Below are 21,679 nucleotides of genomic sequence, written 5' to 3'. Positions count from 1 at the left end.
GCCCAGTACCGAGCTCTGGGGGACTCCAGTAGTACAATTACCAAGCACTTACCTCTTAGCCGCCCCTTTGGGGGGAAAACTAGCACTTCATGCACGAAACTGGCAACTTATTACCCAGGACAAATGGGTTTTAAATATAGTGTCCCGGGGATACAGATTTCACTTCCACACGTTGCCAATCCCAAACGGATGGCCAGATCTGCCCCCAAATCAGTGGGCAGAGGCCCAGAAACAAGTTCTGTCCCTCATGAACATGGGGGCTATTCAACCAGTACCAGAAGAGGAAAAGGGACAAGGTTTCTATTCCAGACTTTTCCTGGTACCCATAAAAACAAATCATGGCGTCCAATTCTGGACTTATCCACTCTAAACACATTTCTGGTCATTCCAAAATTCAAAATGCTGACTCTCCAACAGTTACTGCCTATGCTAGGCAAAGATGCCTGGTTGGTAACTCTAGACTTAAAAGAGGCTTACCTGCATATCCCAATCAGGGAATCTTGCAGAAGATACCTCCACTTCAAAGCAGGCTACTTGCATTACCAGTTCTCTTCACTGCCCTTTGGCTTATCTACTGCGTCCAGTGTCTTCACAAAGTGCCTGGCACCAGTAATTGCATTTGCAGGCAAAGAAATATTCAAATATATCCATACCTGGACGACTGTCTAATTCAGGCAGAAAACAAGGACATTCTTCTAAAGCATCTGGCGTTTGTAAAAAGCGTTCTAACTTGTCTAGGGTACACCATAAACAAAAAGAAATCACAACTGGTACCCTCTCAAAAAATTACATTCCTGGGTGCAAGCTTGAATACAACTGCCCAGATGACTTACCTTACACCAGAAAAGCAAATTCAATTGATGACTTACTTCAAATAGGTGGCCACAAAAACCCAGCTATCTGCAAGACAAGTTCTGCAGGCCTTGGAGTTCATGGCCTCCTGCATTCTTCTAATTCCATATTCAAGACTGCATATGAGGAAACTTCAGTGGTACTTAAAAAGTTTATGGAGTCAGCATTGTCACAGCCTGGAAACAATGATTCCTATTATACTTTGCCTGCAACTAGAGTTCATATGGTGGGCAGAGGCCTGCCACCAAAACAAGGGACTGCCATTCACTCCACCCCCTGCCGTCCAAACCGTAACAACAGACGCATCAGACTATGCTTGGGGGCTCATCTGGCAGGGAAGTGCATTCAAGGCAAATGGATCCCAAATCAAATGCACCTACATATCAATCTCTAAGAGATGCTAGCTGTACAGAATGCTCTTGACAGCTTTCAAGGACTACCTTCATCCAGGACAACTAATGATAAAGACAGACAACACCACAGTTATGTGGTACATAAACAAGCAGGGGGGTACACATTCCTACCCCCTTTGCAGACTAGCCATGACATTGTGGAACATGGCCTTGACCTATCACAATTACAAGCTCAATTCCTGCCAGGAAAACTAAATACTCTGGCAGACAAACTAAGCAGAAATCTTATGGACCCTCACGAATGGAAATTGGAACCACAAGTTTTTAACATGTTGACACGCAAATGGGGGAACCCAGACATAGTTCTGGGGTGAGGCAAAAATATCTGTCAGTTGGACAAATTCTGCACAAAAATTCATCACAAAAAGCTTGAAAAGTGGATGCTCTATCATTCAGCTGGAAAAACCTATGAGTCTATGCCTTTCCCCCTCTGCCTCTGCTCTCCAACGTTCTACTAAAAGTCAAACAGGACAAACCAAAAATTATTCTGATTGCTCCAGACTGGCCTTGCCAACACTGGTACCCACTCCTGCGCAATGTGTCACACCTTCCTCAGTGGCACCTGCCTCAGACACCTTACCTACTACCAAATTCTGCACACTCAGCTCCAAACTTTAAATCTTGTAGTGTGGCTAATCAACTAATTTCACCCTTGGCATCCCTCAGCAAACCAGTGATGGGTGTCATTTTGGAGGCTAGAAGGCCTAGTACTAGAAGATCTTATGCTGGCAAATGGAAAGGATTCTGTGCCTGGAACCAATCACAAGGAATAAGCACAGCAATGCCCAATATTCCTCAGATTCTGCAATACTTGACTGAGATGCTTCACAAGGTCCTATCTTTTTCTTCCATAAAAATCCATGTCTCTGCCATTTCAGCTCATTACAACACATAACCTCCCCTCTTCTCTAATCCTTTGCTAAAGCAGTATCTCAGAGGGGCCAAAAATTTAAGACCTCCCAGGAGAGCACCAACCCCTGTATGGGACCTCAATTTTGTTTTGGAAAAACTCACTCTCCCTCCTTTTGAGCCAGCTGCTACTGCAGACCTAAAATTTCTCTTGTGGAAAATGGCTTTCCTTTTAGCAGTCACTTCAGCTAGAAGGATTTCAGAATTACATGCTCTTATGGCAGTGGAGCCTTTCATTATTTTTTCATCCGGACAGGGTGGCTCTCAGGACCAATCCATCTTTCTGGTTAAAGGTTTATAGTGCTTGAATATTTGAACTGTATCTTACTAAAATTGGTACACCTTGTTTGCTGTAGCATAGACTAGATCCAGGCCTGCTGAATCTAGCTTTGTTTATATGCTTGTTGTTTGTTTGCTTGTTATTTCCCTGGAACGCTAATTCCACCTAATACGTGGCTTCTCCGCGCTTCTGTGGATCACTAGTGATATCTGCATTGCTTACTGTACTTATTTCCTTGTTTCACTTGAAAGAAAGTTACTGTTTGTCATTTTTGCATTTAAGTTACCTGTAACACATTGCACTTAAGTTACCTGGCACTTGCTCACTAAAGCAATTATATAAGTCAGCACTAAAAATTAAAAGCACTACAAACTCACTCCCCACTGGCCCTTCTTTTCAATTGTTAAGGAATTCCCAATATTATTCTAGCATGTCCAAAGGTCAGTTGTCAATCTCCTCTCCTGGTGAATCTGGGAATCTTGAGGCAATGTTACAACTGCCTCATGTACACAGACAACCCTCTCCTCCTTCCAACAAATTCCAACACATGTGAGAGATGCAACCATATAGCCAAATGGGAGGCTAAGCTCTCTCAACTCAGTACTGGCATAACCAGTCAGGAGGAGAAGGAAACCACACTCACTACAATTCCAGTCTCACATAGACCTACCACGACAGCAAACCAAACACATAATCACACAAAAACATACTCGGAGGCTCTAAATAAAGATCTGCCTAAGCAGCAGAGACCTCCAAAGCAGACACCCAAGCAACCGCTACCCCAAAACAAAACACGTGCAACACATAGCTCACAAAGCCAGTGTGCCGAACAGTCACAGCCCTTAAGGCTAAACAACACACCTGATACACTTGTAATAGGTGACTCTATCGTCAGGCACACTGACGTCCCGCTCACCAGGCTGAACAAGGAGAGGGTCACGGTGAGTAGCCTGTCGGGCGCTAGGATCCGCCACATAACACAAGCACTCAGGTCACTCCAAGGCAAGTACAAATATGACTCAGTCATTGTCCATGCTGGTGTGAATGACCTGAGACATACCTCCCTGGACTACATGAAAAGAGACATAAAGGAGCTCTCTGAGCATGTAGCTCAGGCCGGTATGACCCTGACCTTGAGTAGTATCTTACCCTCACCAAGAATGATGCCACAATATGAAGACAAGATGATCAATTTCAACAATTGGCTTAAGTACTGGTGTCATTCAAAGGGGATCCAATGCCTGTCAGCTTGGGATGATATGCTCGACAAGCCACGATGCTTCGCTAGGGACAGCTTGCACTTGTCACCTCTGGGCTTTCGGATATTGGCAAAGGCTGTTGCTACCCCCATAGTGCCTTTTTTAGGCAAGGCTCAAAAGACAAACCCACCTCCATAGGTATCACAAGGGATAAGAAACTAAGAGTAATGCTACTCAACACCAGAAGTCTAAACCTCAAGATGCACACACTCGAAACTCTCCTTAGCATGGAGAACATCGATATCTGTGCAGTAACAGAAACCTGGTTCAGGGCTCCCGAGAGCACCCCAGCACTACCAGGTTATACCTCATACCATGCTTTTCGGCCCCAAAACTTGGACCAAACCACAAAAGGAGGGGGAGTATCGATATTCATCAAAGATACCCACACCTCCAGGTTGGTGGCAAAGCACGAAGCATCAGAGACTATCCATGTGCAACTAACAGTGGGTAAAACTGCCTTTCAGTTTATAGCCTGCTACAGACCACCCTCCCAAACCCAGGAACCCTACTCGGCCTTCCTGAGAAAACTGGAAAATATGAAGGTCTCACCAAACACCATTATATTGGGCGACTTCAACTACCCAAACATAGACTGGGAGCATTACTCTAGCTCCAACACCCTAGCCCAAAGGTTCCTAGAATTTATAAACTCAAATGCTATGGAACAACTTGTTACCACTCCCACAAGAGGGGAAAACATACTGGACCTGATCATCACCAACATGGGGACTCTATGCTCCAGACCAGAAGCGTATCCCTCACTGGTAAGATCAGACCATAAACTAATCTCACTGGATATTCACATCCCGACCCCACCCACTGCCCAGAAAACCACAGTGAAAAACTTCTCTAAAGCAAATTTCACACTCCTCAAAACCGAGGTGGAATCCTTCAAAGCCCCGGGCCTGTGGAAAATACGGCCCAGACCGCAGAATCCTTTATAAACGCATTCTATGAACACCTTCAGGAATGCATGGATCATGCGATCCCAAATAAAACCAAGACCCAATCCTCCAAAGGCAGACGTCCTGTCTGGTGGACCCCAGCCATAAACAAACTATACAATAGAAGGAGGAAGCTATTAAATGATAGAGCAAAATCCCAAAAAGGGAAGGCATCACTAATCAGTATTAGCAAAAAACTACGGGCACTCATAAAATTGTCTAAGGCCAGCTTCGAGAGAAAAATTGCACAGGACACTAAGGATAATCACAAGGCTTTCTTAGTTATGTTAGGAACTTGGGTGGTAATTCCCAGATATGCTCAGCATTAGTCCAAAATGACAAAAAATACACTGAACCCACAGACATTGCCAACATCCTAGCTGACAGGTTCAGCGCAAACTTCTCCCACCAAAAGGGCAAATATCTATCCCAGCAGAGTGCTGCCCCCTTGACATCTCAGATGCTCAGGTAAGTGCCGCCCTCTCCAAAGCAAAGAACACAGCATCAATGGGACCAGACGGTGTCTCGGGCTGCGTCCTACATGAACTCCAAGAAGAGCTAAACCCAAACATAAAACTACTGTTCAGTCTCAGCCTTAGTACAGGATATGTGCCCAAAGAGTGGCGTACAGCAACAGTAGTCCCTCTCCATAAAGGTGGTGCCTCAACGGATCCTGGAAACTATCGCCCCATAAGCCTGACTAGCTTGGTCTGCAAAGCTACATCATGGACCTCATAAATAAAGATATTGGGGACCTACAGACACTGGATCCTACCCAGTTCGGCTTTGTTAAGGGCAGATCCTGCCTCTTAAACCTGGTTGATTTCTTTGAAACAGTCACCAAGGCCATTGACAAGGGGAAGGTGGTCCACACAGCCTACCTGGACCTCGCAAAAGCCTTCGATACAATACCCCACTCGGGCATTATAGATAAGCTCACCAGCTTAAATATAAACCCCTATGTCACTAGATGGATTGCAAACTGGCTCAAGGACAGAACCCACATGGTTAGAATTGCTGGAGCCATGTCAGACTCAAAACCAGTTACTAGTGGTGTCCCACAAGGCTCAGTCCTGGGACCTCTCTTGTTCGGTATATATTTCTCGGAGGTACAGGCCAATACGGAAGGACTGTGGCTGACCAAGTTCGCAGATGACTGCAAACTGGGCGCCATAATCGATTCTCCAGCTGACACAAGCATCCTCCAAAAGAGCCTCATAGAAACAGACAACTGGTGCCAGAGCCATGGCCTCAAGCTAAACGCCAAAAAGTGTATAGTCATCCCCTTTGGCAAAAACAAAGTGCCCACAAATTACCACATAGGTGGTAATCCATTAAGTACAGAAGAAGTAATTAGGGACCTGGGGACCCAAGTTGATAGCAATCTCTCATTTGACAACCACGTGGCCAAAGTGGTTAGAAAAACATTTTATATAGCCCACCTAATCATGAAGGGATTCACATCTAGATCAGGGGAGGTCATCGTGCCTCTTTACTCATCCCTCATCAGGCCCATAATTGACCCCAAAAGTACCTCACCAAGAGGATCAAAGGGCTCAAACAGATGCCATATGCTGCACGGTTAAAGAAACTCCAGCTCTACTCAGTGGCATACCGCCTGTTCAGAGGCGATTTGTGCCTGACGTATAAAGCCATGTCCAACCCGGAATTAATGGACATGCTGCACCTCAGAAAATCCAAATCCCATCGAGCTACGCGCTCTAGAGACTTGAACCTCAGCACTGAAATAAATAGGACATGCTGGAGGGACAGATTCATAACCCAGAGGCTCCCTTCACTCTGGAATAAAATCCCAGTCCAGGTTAGGCAGAGTCCCTCATTGACTCTCTTCAAGTGGAATCTTGATGAGTGGATGGGAGATCGTAGGTTTATCCCGGGTATCACTTCTGTGTCACTGTTAGACAGAGGCACAGTATACTAACCTCGAAAAAGGGCATAGCAAAATAAATTTAAAATGGGTGGCGAAAGCCAAACACATTCTGGCTAGGCTTATAAATGCCCTAGGGCAGATAGCCTAGTATGAACCTATGAACCTATGCCTAAGGTGGTATCCAGTGTGGCTCTTAATCAGACCATTCATCTGCCAACTTTCTTCCCCAATCCACAGAACAAGGGTGAGCGGATTCTGCATTAATTGGATGTACACAGACAACTTAGATTCTACGTAAACAGGATGAAATCTCTAAGAAAATCTGAGCAACTATTGGTGGCATTTGCTGCAGGGGCAGAGGGAAAAACTATTTCAAGGCAGACTATTTCCAAATGGATAAGCCATTGCATTAGTTTCTGCTATATGCACCATGGTAAACCTGTCCTCCAGGGGATCAGGTCTCATTCCACCAGGGCCGCATCTACTTCTGCAGCCTTTCTCAGGGGGGTTCCTACCAGAGACATTCTAGAAGCTGCTACCAGGAGCTCAGTTCATACGTTCACCAGATATTACCGTTTACCTCTCTTCTCTAAATCCAGAGCTGGCTTTGCCACTGCTGTCCTGCAGGGCCTTATAGCTGCTCCTAATGCTGTATAAATCCATCCTCCCAACCATAGCTTTGGGATTCTACCCAAATGTAATGACTGCAACAGTGAAACACGAAGAACAGAGTATAGTTGTGTACACTTACCATAAATGTAGATGTTCGAGTGTGTTCACTGTTGCAGTCCTGGTTACCCACCCTCCAGCCCCCTGTTTTTTCTCTTACTATATCTCTCCTTTCTTTTACTATGCTTAAAAGCCTTTTTGGGTGTATTTGCTTTTGTTTGGAGGTATATTTTTTGTGTTTTAAATGATTTACACACATATATATATATATATATATATATATATATATATTTTTTTTTTTTTTTTTTTTGCTCCCCATTTGGGGGGCACCTGACATCTGGGGCAAGAAAAACTGATGTAATGGCGTCGGCTGCATGTTTTATACCCCTGACGACCTGACGTCATGGAAGAAGGGACAGCAACCAACGCAGGACCCAAGACTTTGTTAATCAGGCCGACTGAGGGCAACCTGCCAGCAGATTACCCAAATGTAATGACTGCAACAGTGAATACACTTTAACATCTACATTTATGGTAATTGTACACAACTGTACTTTATGGTGTGTTAACCCTGTCTCATTTTTTACAAGGACAGGCTAATTTTGAGAACTAATTTTTTTTATGCTTAAAGTGATCTCAGAGTTTACTTTAAACCAGAATATTAATTTCCCTGTTTTCATTAATAATCCAAAGAACAAGAAAAAAAAAATTCACTCTGACTGTACATATATCAGATGATACCTTAGCAAAACTCAAAACACTTGAGCTTTCAGGAAAGCTTATCCACTATTTTTCTCCTAACCAGTGTCAAAGCAGACTATTCCAGGTGGTTGTTAACGTTTTGTTATTCTTGTCATAATAAGTCACTTCCAGGCAGAATAAGGGCTCTCTCCACAGAGGCTTTGGCTTCTTTGGTGGCTTTTTGGTAAGGGGCGACTCTTGAAGTATTATTTTAAGGGCAGCAACTTGGTCCTATGTACATAATTTTACAAAAGCACTACAAACTGGATTCTTTACCCAGATCCAGAACAGACTTTCCTAGGACCATACTCTTGGGGCTCCTGATTTATTTCCCCTCCTCCGTTGTTAGTGTCTAAAGTATGTTAATCAACCCAAATAGCTTATTATACTGCAAAAGTGAGCTGCATGTTAAACATACTGTAGTCGTGTAAGTAAACTTACCGTAACAGTAAATGTTCTGATAGATTAGTGTTGCAGTAGCCTCCCTTCCTCCATCCCCCTTGTTTAAACTTTTTCTTTTTATACTGCCTTTTTTTACTGCTGAGTTTGTTTCCTTGCAGTGTTCTTTCAGGGCTCTTGCTTCCATTCCTAGGCAAAAAAATGCTCTGAGAATATTCTCACTTTTATTATTTTTATATGACATTAATCAAAAAGCTGCTAACAGAGCATGTGAAAGGTGCTCTTAAGCTTTAAAAGCTGGATGGTCACAGGGAGTAGAATCCAAACATTAGTGATATTTAGAGCATTTACTGTTATGGTAAGTTTACTTATGCAACTGTACTTTCTAGCTGCAAGATTAGTAGTTTGCTTATTTTGTGATGTGGTTTAAACATGAATGATGGTTGTATCTCATGGATAAATGTGTTTGTTGTTGTTATATCTTTTAGAAATACATTTAAATTCAGTGAGAATGTGTTCTAAAACTTCTCAGTTTAAGTATATTTTTTGTCTCTCCCTTCTTTTCCCCTAGGATCACAAAAAAAAAAAAAAAACTGGTGCACTTTGTTCCTGAAAAAGAGTAGTTAATGAATGTTGGCATGGTGCTTATACTGGGACGCAGATTCAACAGAGATGATTCTGGGACTCTGGATTCCCCACTTTCCAAGCGTAAAGTCATTGACATGGACCAGAAGCCTTTATTAGGTCATGAAATATTTGATTTCAATTCTGGGTCTCCCCATGCTGAAGGTATTTTGCAAATTCTGAATGAATTTCGAGATAGCCGTTTGTTCACAGATGTAGTCATCTGTGTGGAAGGCAGAGAATTTCCTTGTCACCGAGCTGTTCTTTCAGCCTGCAGTAGCTACTTTAAAGCCATGTTCTGCAATGACCACAGGGAGAGTAGAGAGATGCTGGTAGAGATTAATGGAATATTTGCAGAAGCCATGGATAGCTTCTTGCAGTATGTGTATACTGGGAAGGTAAAGATTACCACTGATAATGTGCAGTACCTGTTTGAGACTGCTAGTCTTTTTCAGATCAGTGCTTTACGTGATGCCTGTGCCAAGTTCCTAGAGGAACAGTTGGACCCTTGCAACTGTCTTGGAATCCAGCGTTTTGCAGACACCCACTCACTGAAAATGCTTTACACAAAGTGCAAAAGCTATGCCTCTCAGACTTTTGCAGATGTGGCTCAGCATGAAGAATTCCTGGGATTGTTAAAAGATGAACTCATTGATTACATCTCTAGTGATGATCTTGTTGTTGTCCGAGAAGAGTTGGTATTTGAAGCAGTTATGCGCTGGGTTTACCATGATGTGGAAATGAGAAGGCCTGTGCTGAAGGAACTGTTGACCCATGTAAGATTACCTTTACTACATCCCAACTACTTTGTCCAGGTAGTAGAAACTGACCAAACGATTCAGAACTCTCCCGATTGCTATCTGCTACTGCATGAAGCAAGAAGATACCACATACTTGGTAATGAGATGATGTCTCCAAGGACAAGACCACGCAGGTGAGTATTATTTCAGAAATGCACATTTTCCCCAGGTGGACTGTTTTAGCCCGTATAAATTTGGTGTCTGTTACATATATTGAGGAGCATTTAACAAACTTAATTGGCATTAATTAGATTTCCTTGAGACTACAACTTAAGGTAGTAGTGGGCACAGATAGCTTGCTATTGTTGTTTCAGTTTTTCTTGGATTTGCTCTTTATTATTAAGCATTAAAATGTAAAAGCTTTATGTCCATGCATATAGCAGTACTTTGACCTCTGACTGCAATACACGGGGCAAGTGCACCATAACTGTGCATGCTCACCAGGCTGGAACTTCAGTACTTAATGCTTTATGCTCCTACCAGGTGTCAACCTTTGTGGCATGCCAGGGCCACCTTCCTTCCTCTAGGATGGGCAAGCTGGCAGCAGCCATTCATTCCTGTCCTTGCCTGGCCAGCTACTATTCAAACAGTGGTCATCTGCAGCATAGTTAGTGCTTTATCCTTTGCACCATAAGTTGGATTGTAATAAGACTATTCTGATATTTATAGACACTTTTTGTACATTTTTGAATCGCATTGTTAGCTATTGATAACTGGTTTCTTGCCCCTTTTGAGAAGGCCTTGTGAAAGTTGCCATTAGATTGCTATTATAAAAAAGGTCACTCAGAAGCATTTTTCAAATTACTGCAGGTGTTTTATGCAGGTAATCAAGTTTTAGAAGGCAAATATAGATTTTCTTAAGTTTTGGCAGTTTTACAGTAATTAATAAAAAATCTGTATTGCAGTGATTTAGAAGTCAGTAGACCGTAAAGTCTACAATCATAATTTTTTGCTTATCTTTTGCAACATGCCGTATGATGTATCATACTGGGTGAAACATTCTTACCCCATCACGAAAAATCTGTCCTGGCCTTCTAAAATCCATTTGCTCTGTAAAATTTTATTTTTCTGTGCATTGTCATCAAAACTTTGCTAAAAGTTTGCCCTCACAGACCTCAATAAAAAGAAAGTGTTGGAATGCATCCATAGACTTTAATGAATATACCACCATACATGGATAGGGTCGTGTCCATTGAAGTCCATGGATATATTCTCTTACTATTCCTACAGTGACATCACTGATGGCTAAAATAATGTATCTGGGCCAAGGGAGCCCGCAGGAATTTTTGCAGGGGGGTGCAAACCCGGAGCACCGCCCCCAACTCCTCCCCTTCAAGGCACCGCCCCCAACTCCACCCCCTTCAGCCCCCCCAACGCGCACACACGCAGCCATTCCAGTATCTCATTACTTGGCTATTTCTCCCCAGTTGCCATAAACACTATTCAAAACTCTGTGTGCATACTGTTTTATGCATTACTTCTGCAATGATTACAGATACTTGGTTTTAATTTTCAACTTTTATTTCAAATTTTAGGGCCTCAGGGCCAATAGCCTAGTAACCTCCTATTTTATAGCACAAACACTGACAGACATTTGCTAAACTTAAACAAAGCAATAGTCTTACAATGAAAACAGACTTAGCATTAAAACTTCTCTACCTTTGAAACTCACATGCACGGAAACAGCATTGAAACCCACATTCAAATAAAATGCATCTGGCCAGTGGCAGGTTAAGGTTACCTTTGGACTGTTTTCAAATCATAGGCCCCTTGCACACATTTCAGAACCATACATAACTGCTTTGATTCACCTTCCTGATTGTATTAATTATAATATACAATAACTGAATTATATCCCTTGTTAATATAGCACCACTTAGAGTGTGTTTTATGGTTTTGAACATTTTTCCATTAAGCAATGAAACAAAACATATGAACCAATAATGACAAATTGCCCAAGAACATTTCAACCATAAAAGACCACTTAAACGTCTATCATTACAATCTACCAATATCAGTCAATATGCATAATCTCTGCAGAAGTAAAAGTCATCTGAATAATTTCACATTAAAGAGATCTGAAACTAATGGAGAGGTTGTTGCTAGAAAACAGCTTTATATTTCAGTGTTTCATCTACAAATTCAGTGCCTACTGCCCTTAAACAATAAATTGCCTATGTTACATTTAAAAAAAATGCTAAGCTTGTATATTGCAATAGAAATAAGTGGCAAGCGGAAACACAGGTTCATAGTTACTAGGCATCTCATCCAAAGGAGGACTGCAGCACTCCACCCCCTTAAAATACACATGTGGTGGGAGTAGAACCTACAGCCCTCTACATTAAAATGCAAGTATGCTACCTACTGTGCTAATAAGACTGTTTTGAACTTCTACACCACAACAGTGATACCATTTGCTAAACAAAACAGTTGCACATTTTAAGCAGACTTAGCATAAGCAGTAGTAAACTTCCTCTTCCCTTGAAGCTCACAATTCCTTGAAAATAAATTCTACCTGCTGACTTTAAATATGGCATTTCACTCTCTCTCAAACACACACACATACCTCAACCTCTGTGAAAATCTGTATGGTTGAGAGGTATGACACACACATACATACCCCGACCTCCTTAGAAAGTGGATAGAACAAAATTGTTGCATTAGTATGCATTTTCTGAGGATATGAAGTCTAAAACTCAACTTCAGTCTTCAATGATTTGCCAGAAAAAAGACAATTTTATGAGAAACAATCTGAAAATATGAGGCAAAAATCTGGATAATTGTGAGGTATAAACCCCCCATACACCCCTCCCCTCCCTCTTACACACACACACACACACACACACACACACACACCTTTTAAACACACACACACTCCATAGGCGCCAGAAGCTGTTAAAGGCTGGGGGGGCGGAGGGAGACAGGGGCACTTAGTGAACTAAAAAGGGTAATTTTTTATAACTATTTGCTACCACAGCATAGGTTCACTTGGAGGACATTTTAAGCTTTGCCAATTCCCTTTTGGTGCTTGAATTAACGATTTCTGATTGGTCTTAGCTATCCCCATGGCTGATAATTGTATATTAGCCCTAGTGAGAACAACTGTGATCATACCATAGATAATTTGAGGGGGCCATGTAAGGGATGCAGCATTTAGGAACTGCCTCTGTCCATTAGTGGCATGAGGGGAAACCCTGAGTACATTTTCTATTACCCATCCTTAGATCCAAGTTGCATTTGAATATGGATGGATGAGCTTTGCTTTATTTTTATGGATAGTCTGTTCCAGCAGTGGTAGTCTGTGATATAGATCCATCTCCCACAACATTCAGTTTAGATATCTGGACTGAGTATTTCTGATGCTATTTGACTTGCTGATGTTCACTAGGTCCATCTGTATTATGTCAGAGGATGCTTTGTATGCCAGACATGTCACCTCTAAGGACTCTGTAGGATACTGAGTATAATAATAAATCTTTGAGGTAGTCCATGCAAGACCTATTGTTTAGGACTTGTATCCTTTTAGTAAGGTATCTCTGAAGATATTCCAATTGTTGCATGGGGCTGGACAGATACATGCCAAAGTGAACATTATACAAAATGATTGACATAATGAGAGCTATCTAAAGGGGGACAACAACATCTCTAGATCTAGTCACAATCAATTTGTTTTAAGCTGTGCAATATAGAAAGGCTTTATGATGTTGGGCACATGTTGGTCAAAAGTTAGGTCACTGTACACACAAGTTCCCAAATGCCAAACAATTGGATCAGTTCTCAGAGAGCATTTTCATGATTTTGACACCAGTTATTATTTGGTTAAGTCATTTGGGGATTCAATAACTTCTAGCTTGCAGGCATCTCAAACTTAGCTGGCCAAAGCTTTTTGGTATTTCCTTTTACTTTTGAGATGTATATGCCAAACAGAAAGTCTCAGCACCAAACCCGGGGGGACTCCATTGGTGACTGGTCTCTTCCCTGTTTTGATCTCCTGCATCCTGTGAGCCAAGCTGGCAATGCAGCTGGCGATGTAAGTGTTTGCCTCTACATTATTCATCTTTTGTACTACACCTGAGTGGGGGATTGTGTCAAAGGGCTTGGCCAGGTCAAGGTAATATGGTGTAAACTTTTACCTTCATCCATTGCTTTGATAACAAGTCTCATGTCCCAACACCTTTGCGCAACGGTTCTTGGAATTCATAAATTCCAATGCCCTGGATCAACTAATCCATAGTCCCACCAGGGGCTCCAATATCCTAGACCTGGTCATTACCAACATGGGAAATCAATGCTCCATACCTATGGTCACCCCCTCGTTAGTCAGGTCTGACCATAAGCTAATCACCCTTAACATCCACATCCCACCCCCCAGTAAAGAAACCACCATAAAAAACTTCTCCAAAGCCAACTTCATGCTACTCAAGTCAGAAGTGACAAACTTCATAACACCCATGCAGACGGGAACTGAAAGTTCAACTGCTGAATCCTACACTAAGGCACTGTACGAGCACATCCACTCATGCATGAATCGTGCCATCCCAAATAGAACCAAAATGCTCTCATCCAAAAAAGGAAGCCAATCTGGTGGTCCCCTGCCATAAACAAACTTTACAACAAAAGGAAGAAACTTTTGCAGAAAAGAGGAAAATCCCAGGATGCAAAAACTCCCTTACTAGCCTCAGTAAGAAACTGAGATGCCTCATAAAATCCTCCAAAGCTAGTTACGAAAATAAAATTGCCAAAGATTCCAAAGACAACCACAAAGCATTCTATAACTATGTCAAGAATCTAAATGGCAATGCTCAGATCTGCTCTGAGCTAAAACAGAATGGCATTAAATATACTGATCCAAAGGATATTGCCAATATCCTGGCAGATCGATTCAGTGCCAACTTCACCCCTCTCACCCCTAAATGGCCCATCTCAATACCGGAAGATTGCCAAATTCCAGTAATAACGCCACACAGGTACAAAATGCACTCTCTAAAGCCAAGAATACAGCATCCATGGGACCAGATGACATCCCGGCTGTGTACTACATGAACTACAATATGAACTGGTACCTCACCTAAGTGTCATGTTTAATCATAGCCTCACCTCAGGTTTCGTGCCCACTGAGTGGCAGAGCTTCAGTTATCCCAATCCACAAGGTGGGATCCACCTTTGATCCTGGAAACTACCGTCCCATCAGTCTGACAAGCCTTATCTGCAAGGCCATGGAGCGTATTATCATGGAACTTATAAACAAAGACATTGGCAACCTTCAAACACTGGACCCCACCCAGTTTGGGTTTGTGAAGGGCCGATATTGTCTCCTGAACCTGATTGACTTCTTTGAATCAGTCTCCAGAGCCATGGACAAGGGTAAGGTGGTCCACACAGCCTATCTAGACCTTGCCAAGGCCTTTGATACCATCCCCCACTCTGGAATCATAGATAAACTTACTAAGTTGGACATTAATCCCTATGTCACCCAATGGGTTGCTAAATGGCTTACTGATAGAACCCACACTGTAAAAGTAGCCGACTCCAAATCCAGCTCCAGACAAGTGACAAGTGGAGTACCTCAGGGTTCAGTCCTGGGGCCGCTCTTGTTTGGCATCTACTTCTCTGAAGTACAGGTCAACACTAAGGGACTCTGGCTAACAAAGTTTGCAGATGACTGCAAACTGGGAGCCATTATTGAATCCCCAAATGATGTTGATACTCTACAAAAGGGCCTTACAGAAACAGATGCTTGGTGCCAGAGCCATGGGCTCAAGCTCAATGCCAAGAAATGTATTGTTATCCCCTTTGGGAAAAAACATGTATCCATGAATTACCATATAGGTGGCAGTACACTAAACACAGAAAGTGTGATAAGAGACTTAGGGACACAGGTGGACAGTGGTCTCACCTTCGATAACCACATCGCCACAACAGTCAGGAAATCCTTCTATGTGGCACATCTCATCACGAAGGGCTTTTCATCCAGAAAAATGAGGTCATTGTCCCACTGTACTCATCCCTCATTAGACCCATTATAAAATACAACGCCCCATTTGGTATGTACCTCTCAAGACATCTGCAACAACTGGAAAGGCCTCAGAAATACCTCACTAAAAGAATCACAGGCCTAAAGCAGATGCCCTACGCTGACCGCCTTAAAAAACTCCAGCTATACTCTGTTGCATATCGTCTACTCAGAGGCGATCTCTGCTTAACATACAAGGCCATGGCAAACCCAGAGCTGTTGGACATGCTACACTTAAAGAAATCCCAATCCCTCAGAGCTACATGCTCCAGGGATCTAAACCTTGTCATCACAATAAACAAAACATGCTGGAGGGATAGGTTCCTGACCCAGAGACTCCCCAGACTCTGGAATAGATTGCCCATACATGTCAAGCAGAGTGCCTCTTTGGACCTCTTCAAGAGGAACCTTGACGATTGGATGGGAGAAAGGAAATTCACCCCAGGGATCACGCCAGTCGCCCTGCTAGACAGGGGTCCAGGAAAGTAAATAATGTGGGAAGAAATAGCCAGGGAATTGTTATGGCTAGGTTTGTATAGGCCCTAGGGCTGATAGCCTAGTACCAACCAACCTATGAACCTAAGAGTAAAGCTTAACATTTTCTCATGATTTTGAGCCTTTCACACTTTCCTCTGGGCTGTTTTCAAACATATTTTAGGGCCATGCATACATGTATGCATTCCTTGATTCACCTTCTTGATTGTATTAAATTATATTCCTTGTATAATACAGCACAGATTAGACTTGTTAGAGTGCATTTTAAATTTATTGTTTAAACATTTTTCCAGTAGGCAATGAAACAAACATGCATTAACCAATAATGACAAAACTGCCCTATTCAGAACATTTCCATGATAACAGTCTACTTCCACACACAACTGCATTTTAAATTTATTGTTTGAACATTTTTCCAGTAGGCAATGAAGCAAAATGCATGCACCAGTAATGACACAACTGCCCTAGTCAGAACATTTTCATGATAACAGTCTACTTCCACACACAATATATAAATACAGAATCACAGTAGTGTAAGCCATAGGCATGTTGGCTACAGTAACCTTTGTGAGATACTCTGCAGGTGTGGGTATGTCTGTCTAACAGCGCACAGCTTACTGTGAAAAAAATCAGTACTTAAAATGGCAAGAGCTCTGTATCATATACAGCAAAGCAGCAGTCAATCCCCTGCACACTGACATATAAAATAAGCTCTTACTAATCAAAAATATTTCAGTAAATTCTCAGCTCCTACCTGCATTATGCATGCAATGAAAATTTTGCCAGTCTGGAAAAGGTGGGGTCTACAACCTTGAATCTTGGGGGTACTATAAGTAATTATAGCCTGCTTTAAAAGGAGCAGTCAAAAATGTTTCACCTTTTTTATTCAAGAAATTTGGGCAAAGCCAAAAACAATGGACAGAGTCCCAAAAAAGGAACAAATTTTAAACATTCTTTTTTATTTGTAAACCAGGTAAGCCTACTGAAAAGGTAAGGAAAATACCTGCCCCAAAAAATGAAATGAGCAGCTGCAACTGTCCCAATACACCTTGCATTGGTGTGCTGTGTTTTCATAAGTGGTGTGCATGTTAAAAGAAAAAGCACTTGTTTAAAGGGGGAAAAAAGTTAAAAGAAAAACAGTTTGTGGAGCAAACAGCAGTAGGTATCCAGCTTCTTTAACCGGCAGCATATGGCATCTGTTTGAGCCCTTTAATCCTCTTATGGAGGTACTTTTGGGGTCTTTCCAGTTGCTGCAGGTGTCTGGTAAGGTACATCCCAAAAGGGGCATTGTACTCAATTATGGGCCTGATGAATGCAGAATAATAATAGAAATGATACCATTCATTCCACTTGGCAGCATTTTTCTTTCATGTACCAAACATAGAATGAATAGTGAGTTTTAGGAGGTTGAAAAGACATGATTAACCTCAAGTCTTTTCATGAGACTGCATTTAAGTTATTGTATTTTTACACAACCTCACATTCTTTCAACATCTCAGTAAGCCTCAAAAGAGCATCACAGAAAAGAATGACTTGTGTATTTGTTACTCATTCCACTATAGAACACTGGTGGCACTGAAACACATGCAGGGTCTTATCTTATTATTTTAAATCCAACAGCAGCTATAAAAGTACAACTTTGAGAAGCACTCAAACACTTAAAATGCAGCTTTGTTTAGTTTACCTAAATACCAGAAGGCTATGTAGTGGAATAACTACTCAAGGGAAGGAAATCTAATTTTAAATCCTCAGACTCTAGCACTAATAGAAACATGATTCAAGTAATACTCTATGGACTTGAAAGGTGCAAGGAAGAATAAAAAGTAAAACCAGCTTAAGATTCACCAGCTCCTTTATCTGATTTATTTTTATACTCTGCAAATAAATGACAGGGAACTCCCATTTATGCCAAAAGTATATTTTGATCCCAGTGCATAGACGTTAAGAAAGTATATCTGTGTACCTTATATCTTTTGAAACATCACACATGAGCCCACACAGGATGCCATTTACTCATGTCTACCATTCTGTAGTTTGAAGAACATGCTGATTGTGATATTGTCAGACTCAATAATTTTAGTACTCCTTGGGAACCAATAGAGTTAAATGTTTTGACCAAGCATTTGGTTACTTTCAAGTCATTCAGACCCAGGCTGAGTCTGGAAGTTTAACAGGCACTGGTACATGACAGAAATTAATTAAATGCACCCTATCCATTCTCCTCTCACAGACACAGACCTTAACTAGAAAAATAATTATTTACCACCATATATGATTTAGAAGCATGCTCGCTATCAAATTGGCATGAACCCACAAGAGTATGTACATGTGCACACACACAAGCTCACACTACTCTAATTCACTGCTTACAAGAATTAAAAAAAAAAAAAACACTTTTAGACACCAGCTCATAGAAGTTATTGAGTGTAAGCTCTAGTCTATTAAATGGTACTTCCTAAAGTGTCTTCCTTCTGTAGATCTATCAGTCAAAATATTCAACTGAACTGTTAAGATTGTTGACTAACCAAATCCTTCAAATAGACATAAAACAAAGGACAAAATACATTTCTGAACAACATTGGCTCTGTTGTAAGGTAAAAAATAGGTCTGCAGTTTGAAAGTTTGCAAAAGTAAGGGCTGTGAAAAACCCAAAAGATGACCAAACATGGTGAGTGGCAGAATAAAACTCAACTATACAGACAAAAGAACTAGCACTAAATGACCAGACTCCCCAAAGACCCATACAAAAGATTTGAATAAAACTCAACTATACAGACAAAAGAACTAGCACTAAATGACCAGACTCCCCAAAAGACCCATACAAAAGATTTATATAACTATTGTCAAGATCTCATTAGACCTGCTACACAAAATTGCAATATAAAATGATTAAACAGTCCCTTCAACTCCTCTAAATCTGGAGTATAATAAAAGACATGACAACAAAAAAACATACAGTGCATGCAAACCCTCTTCTTTGTGAAAACCCACAATAATATTGTCAGTATATCCTTACCTGTATGTATCTTTTCAAATGTCTACCAACACATAACTTACAATTGCTGTCTAAGAATCTGTATGGCACATTGGCACCCTCTCTTTTTAGGTAACTAAGGTAGTAAACAAATACAAATATAAATCTCACTCTTTCTAGTATGTATGTACACAAACACACACGCCAGCTTACTCACTCTGAAAAGCGTCCAGATTCCACAGCACACCTGTTTCCACTCCACTCCATCTTCAGTCAGTCCTCGCAAAAGAAAAATCCGTCAGACCATCAGCAGAAACTGCTTCTAAAACCATCCGTTTCAGTTCCCGCTCGCGCCATACGATGATGTCAGCATACGTTTCCACCCACAGTCCACGCTAGAGTCTGGAATTCAAATTCCCGATATAGAAACAGGTTGCAAACACCTGTTGCGTCTGTGCGATGGGACAGGATGCAAAGGGCACTCTTAAGGAGGAACGCCGGGCGCTCTTAAGGAGGAACGCCTGCCCTTTAAAAAAAAAAAAAAAAAAAAATTTTTTTTTTTTTTTTGAAAATGAAACTAATCCCAATTAGCCGATTCCAGGGGGGTGCAAGTGCACCCCCTTGCACCTGCCTGCGGGCGCCCTTGATCTGGGCATGTCCCAATAAAAAGTTTCTGAAGCTTTTTATTAAGAAATGTCCCTCATTAAAAAGGCTTCTTGTGGGGAGTATGCATCACTGCACTTAAGCTGTTGAGTGCTGCAGTGTATGTATGGCGATTGGCTGTTCACTTTAAAAAGGATTTCTGAAGCATTTTATTTTAATATACTAATATCGATATGGTAGCAACCACAAAAAGTTTTAGCTCATCATTGTTAAATGATTGAATGATGTATACTGTATTTATATAACTATTTCTTTTTTCTTTTTTCTTTTTTTCTTTTTTTCAAGTATTGTCATTTAAATGTGTTGATGTTTCTCCTAAAGGCTTGTGTTGGAAGACTTTTTTTGTCAAACGTCAATAGCCTTAGTCATACCTGAAAAGGATCTTAGGACCAGTGCTCATACCTGCTTTAAAAAAAAATGGAAATAATAAATTCAGCTTTTGGGCCTCCTTATGTTGCTTGATAGCTAGTGAAAAGCCTGACTGCCCACATTTGTAGTAGCCATGGCATCATAACCTACATTGGTGACACCAGTAGTTGGGTGAAGTAAGCAGCTCCCCACTATCTCCATTTTTTTCTCCTGCTGCTGGCATAGATCTTGCAACTGCTGCAGGAAACAGCATGCATCTGCTAAATGCATTACAACTACTAACACCATTTCCTTTGAGAAGGATAGTAAAGTTTTTGATAAGTTAGGGATGAAAGTGTATTCTATTCTGTTAAATTTCAGAATTTTAAACTGTCAAGTTCATGTGTTAAAGTTTTTGCTTTTGTCTTTTGAAAACATGCAAACGTTAATAGCTTCTTCTGCAGTTAAAAATTCTTCAGCTGCCTCTTTTACGTCTGCTTGTCATGTTACTAAGCGTGTTTTAAAGTGTGCTTTTGATGCTGCTGATTCCTTCTCCAGTGCTGCTGGTCAGTAATGAGAAGACTGCCTTGACTTCATTCTCAAAACCTTACAGAAGATGTTGAAATTTAAATTCTCCCTTAGACAAGGAGGTTCTGTTTGGCCGTTGTGCAGCTGAAGTACAGAAGAAGTGTGATGAAAGGGGAAAGTTGATTCAAGGCGTGACTAATATTTTTCAACCCTCCTTTTTAAGGAGTTTTGCAGTTTGTGAAATTGTTAAATTAACACTTTGGCAAAAATATATAATGGGTAGCTTTTTGCCAAACTGTTAATTTAACAGTCTGGCAAGTACATAACTTAATTCACAATTACTTACCCACCCTAAACTGCCATAATTAGGGCTGGAACCCAAATTAGCCTAACCCCCTCCTCCCCACCCTCTATTAATGCCATAAACACAGCTGTGTAAGTTTTGACTTCTGCAGTCTGAAGCTGTTTTCCATCATGAGAGTGTTGATGTGGATTTGTAACCAGGGCAACAAACCCCAAAATTTTTCTTCATCTGCATCCAGTGGACTACAAGAAAATGTGTGAGACCTTCCTTTCATATGCATCAATGTTGGTCTTGGGTGTTGTCTATGTTGATAACACTGAAGGTTCCAGAGTACCTTCTTTGCATTTTTTTCTGATTTGACTCTGGGCTCTTCCTGTCTGGGCTCTGTTCAAGTTCCATTTCCAGCTCCAGTCCCATCAAGACCACAAGTCAGCCCCTTGACTTTGGTGTTGACATCAGTGGTTCGTTTGGGGCCAGTAATCTCAATTGTCCTGATGTTGACCAAACTGTCTGTATCAATGGCTTTGACCTTAGTCTCTCTAGGGTTGATCCCCTACATCAGCATCAAGA

General features: G+C 41.4%; 1 protein-coding gene across 1 annotated transcript in view; it reads left to right on the top strand.

The window, feature by feature from the left end:
- The window catches only part of KLHL24 (kelch like family member 24), a 330,366-nt gene that overhangs the window by 37,753 nt on the left and 270,934 nt on the right, over window positions 1-21,679 (top strand). The window contains exon 2 of the mRNA XM_044070011.1: window positions 8,932-9,918. Within this exon, the coding sequence (XP_043925946.1) occupies window positions 8,987-9,918 (932 nt within the window). The 5' untranslated portion in view covers window positions 8,932-8,986. The remainder of the gene's footprint in view (window positions 1-8,931; window positions 9,919-21,679) is intronic.

This window comes from Protopterus annectens, chromosome 4.part1 (assembly GCF_019279795.1).
Source record: "Protopterus annectens isolate FY-2018-M chromosome 4.part1, PAN1.0, whole genome shotgun sequence".
NCBI lineage: Eukaryota > Metazoa > Chordata > Ceratodontiformes > Protopteridae > Protopterus > Protopterus annectens.
This window is presented reverse-complemented; position numbering and strand designations above follow the sequence as displayed.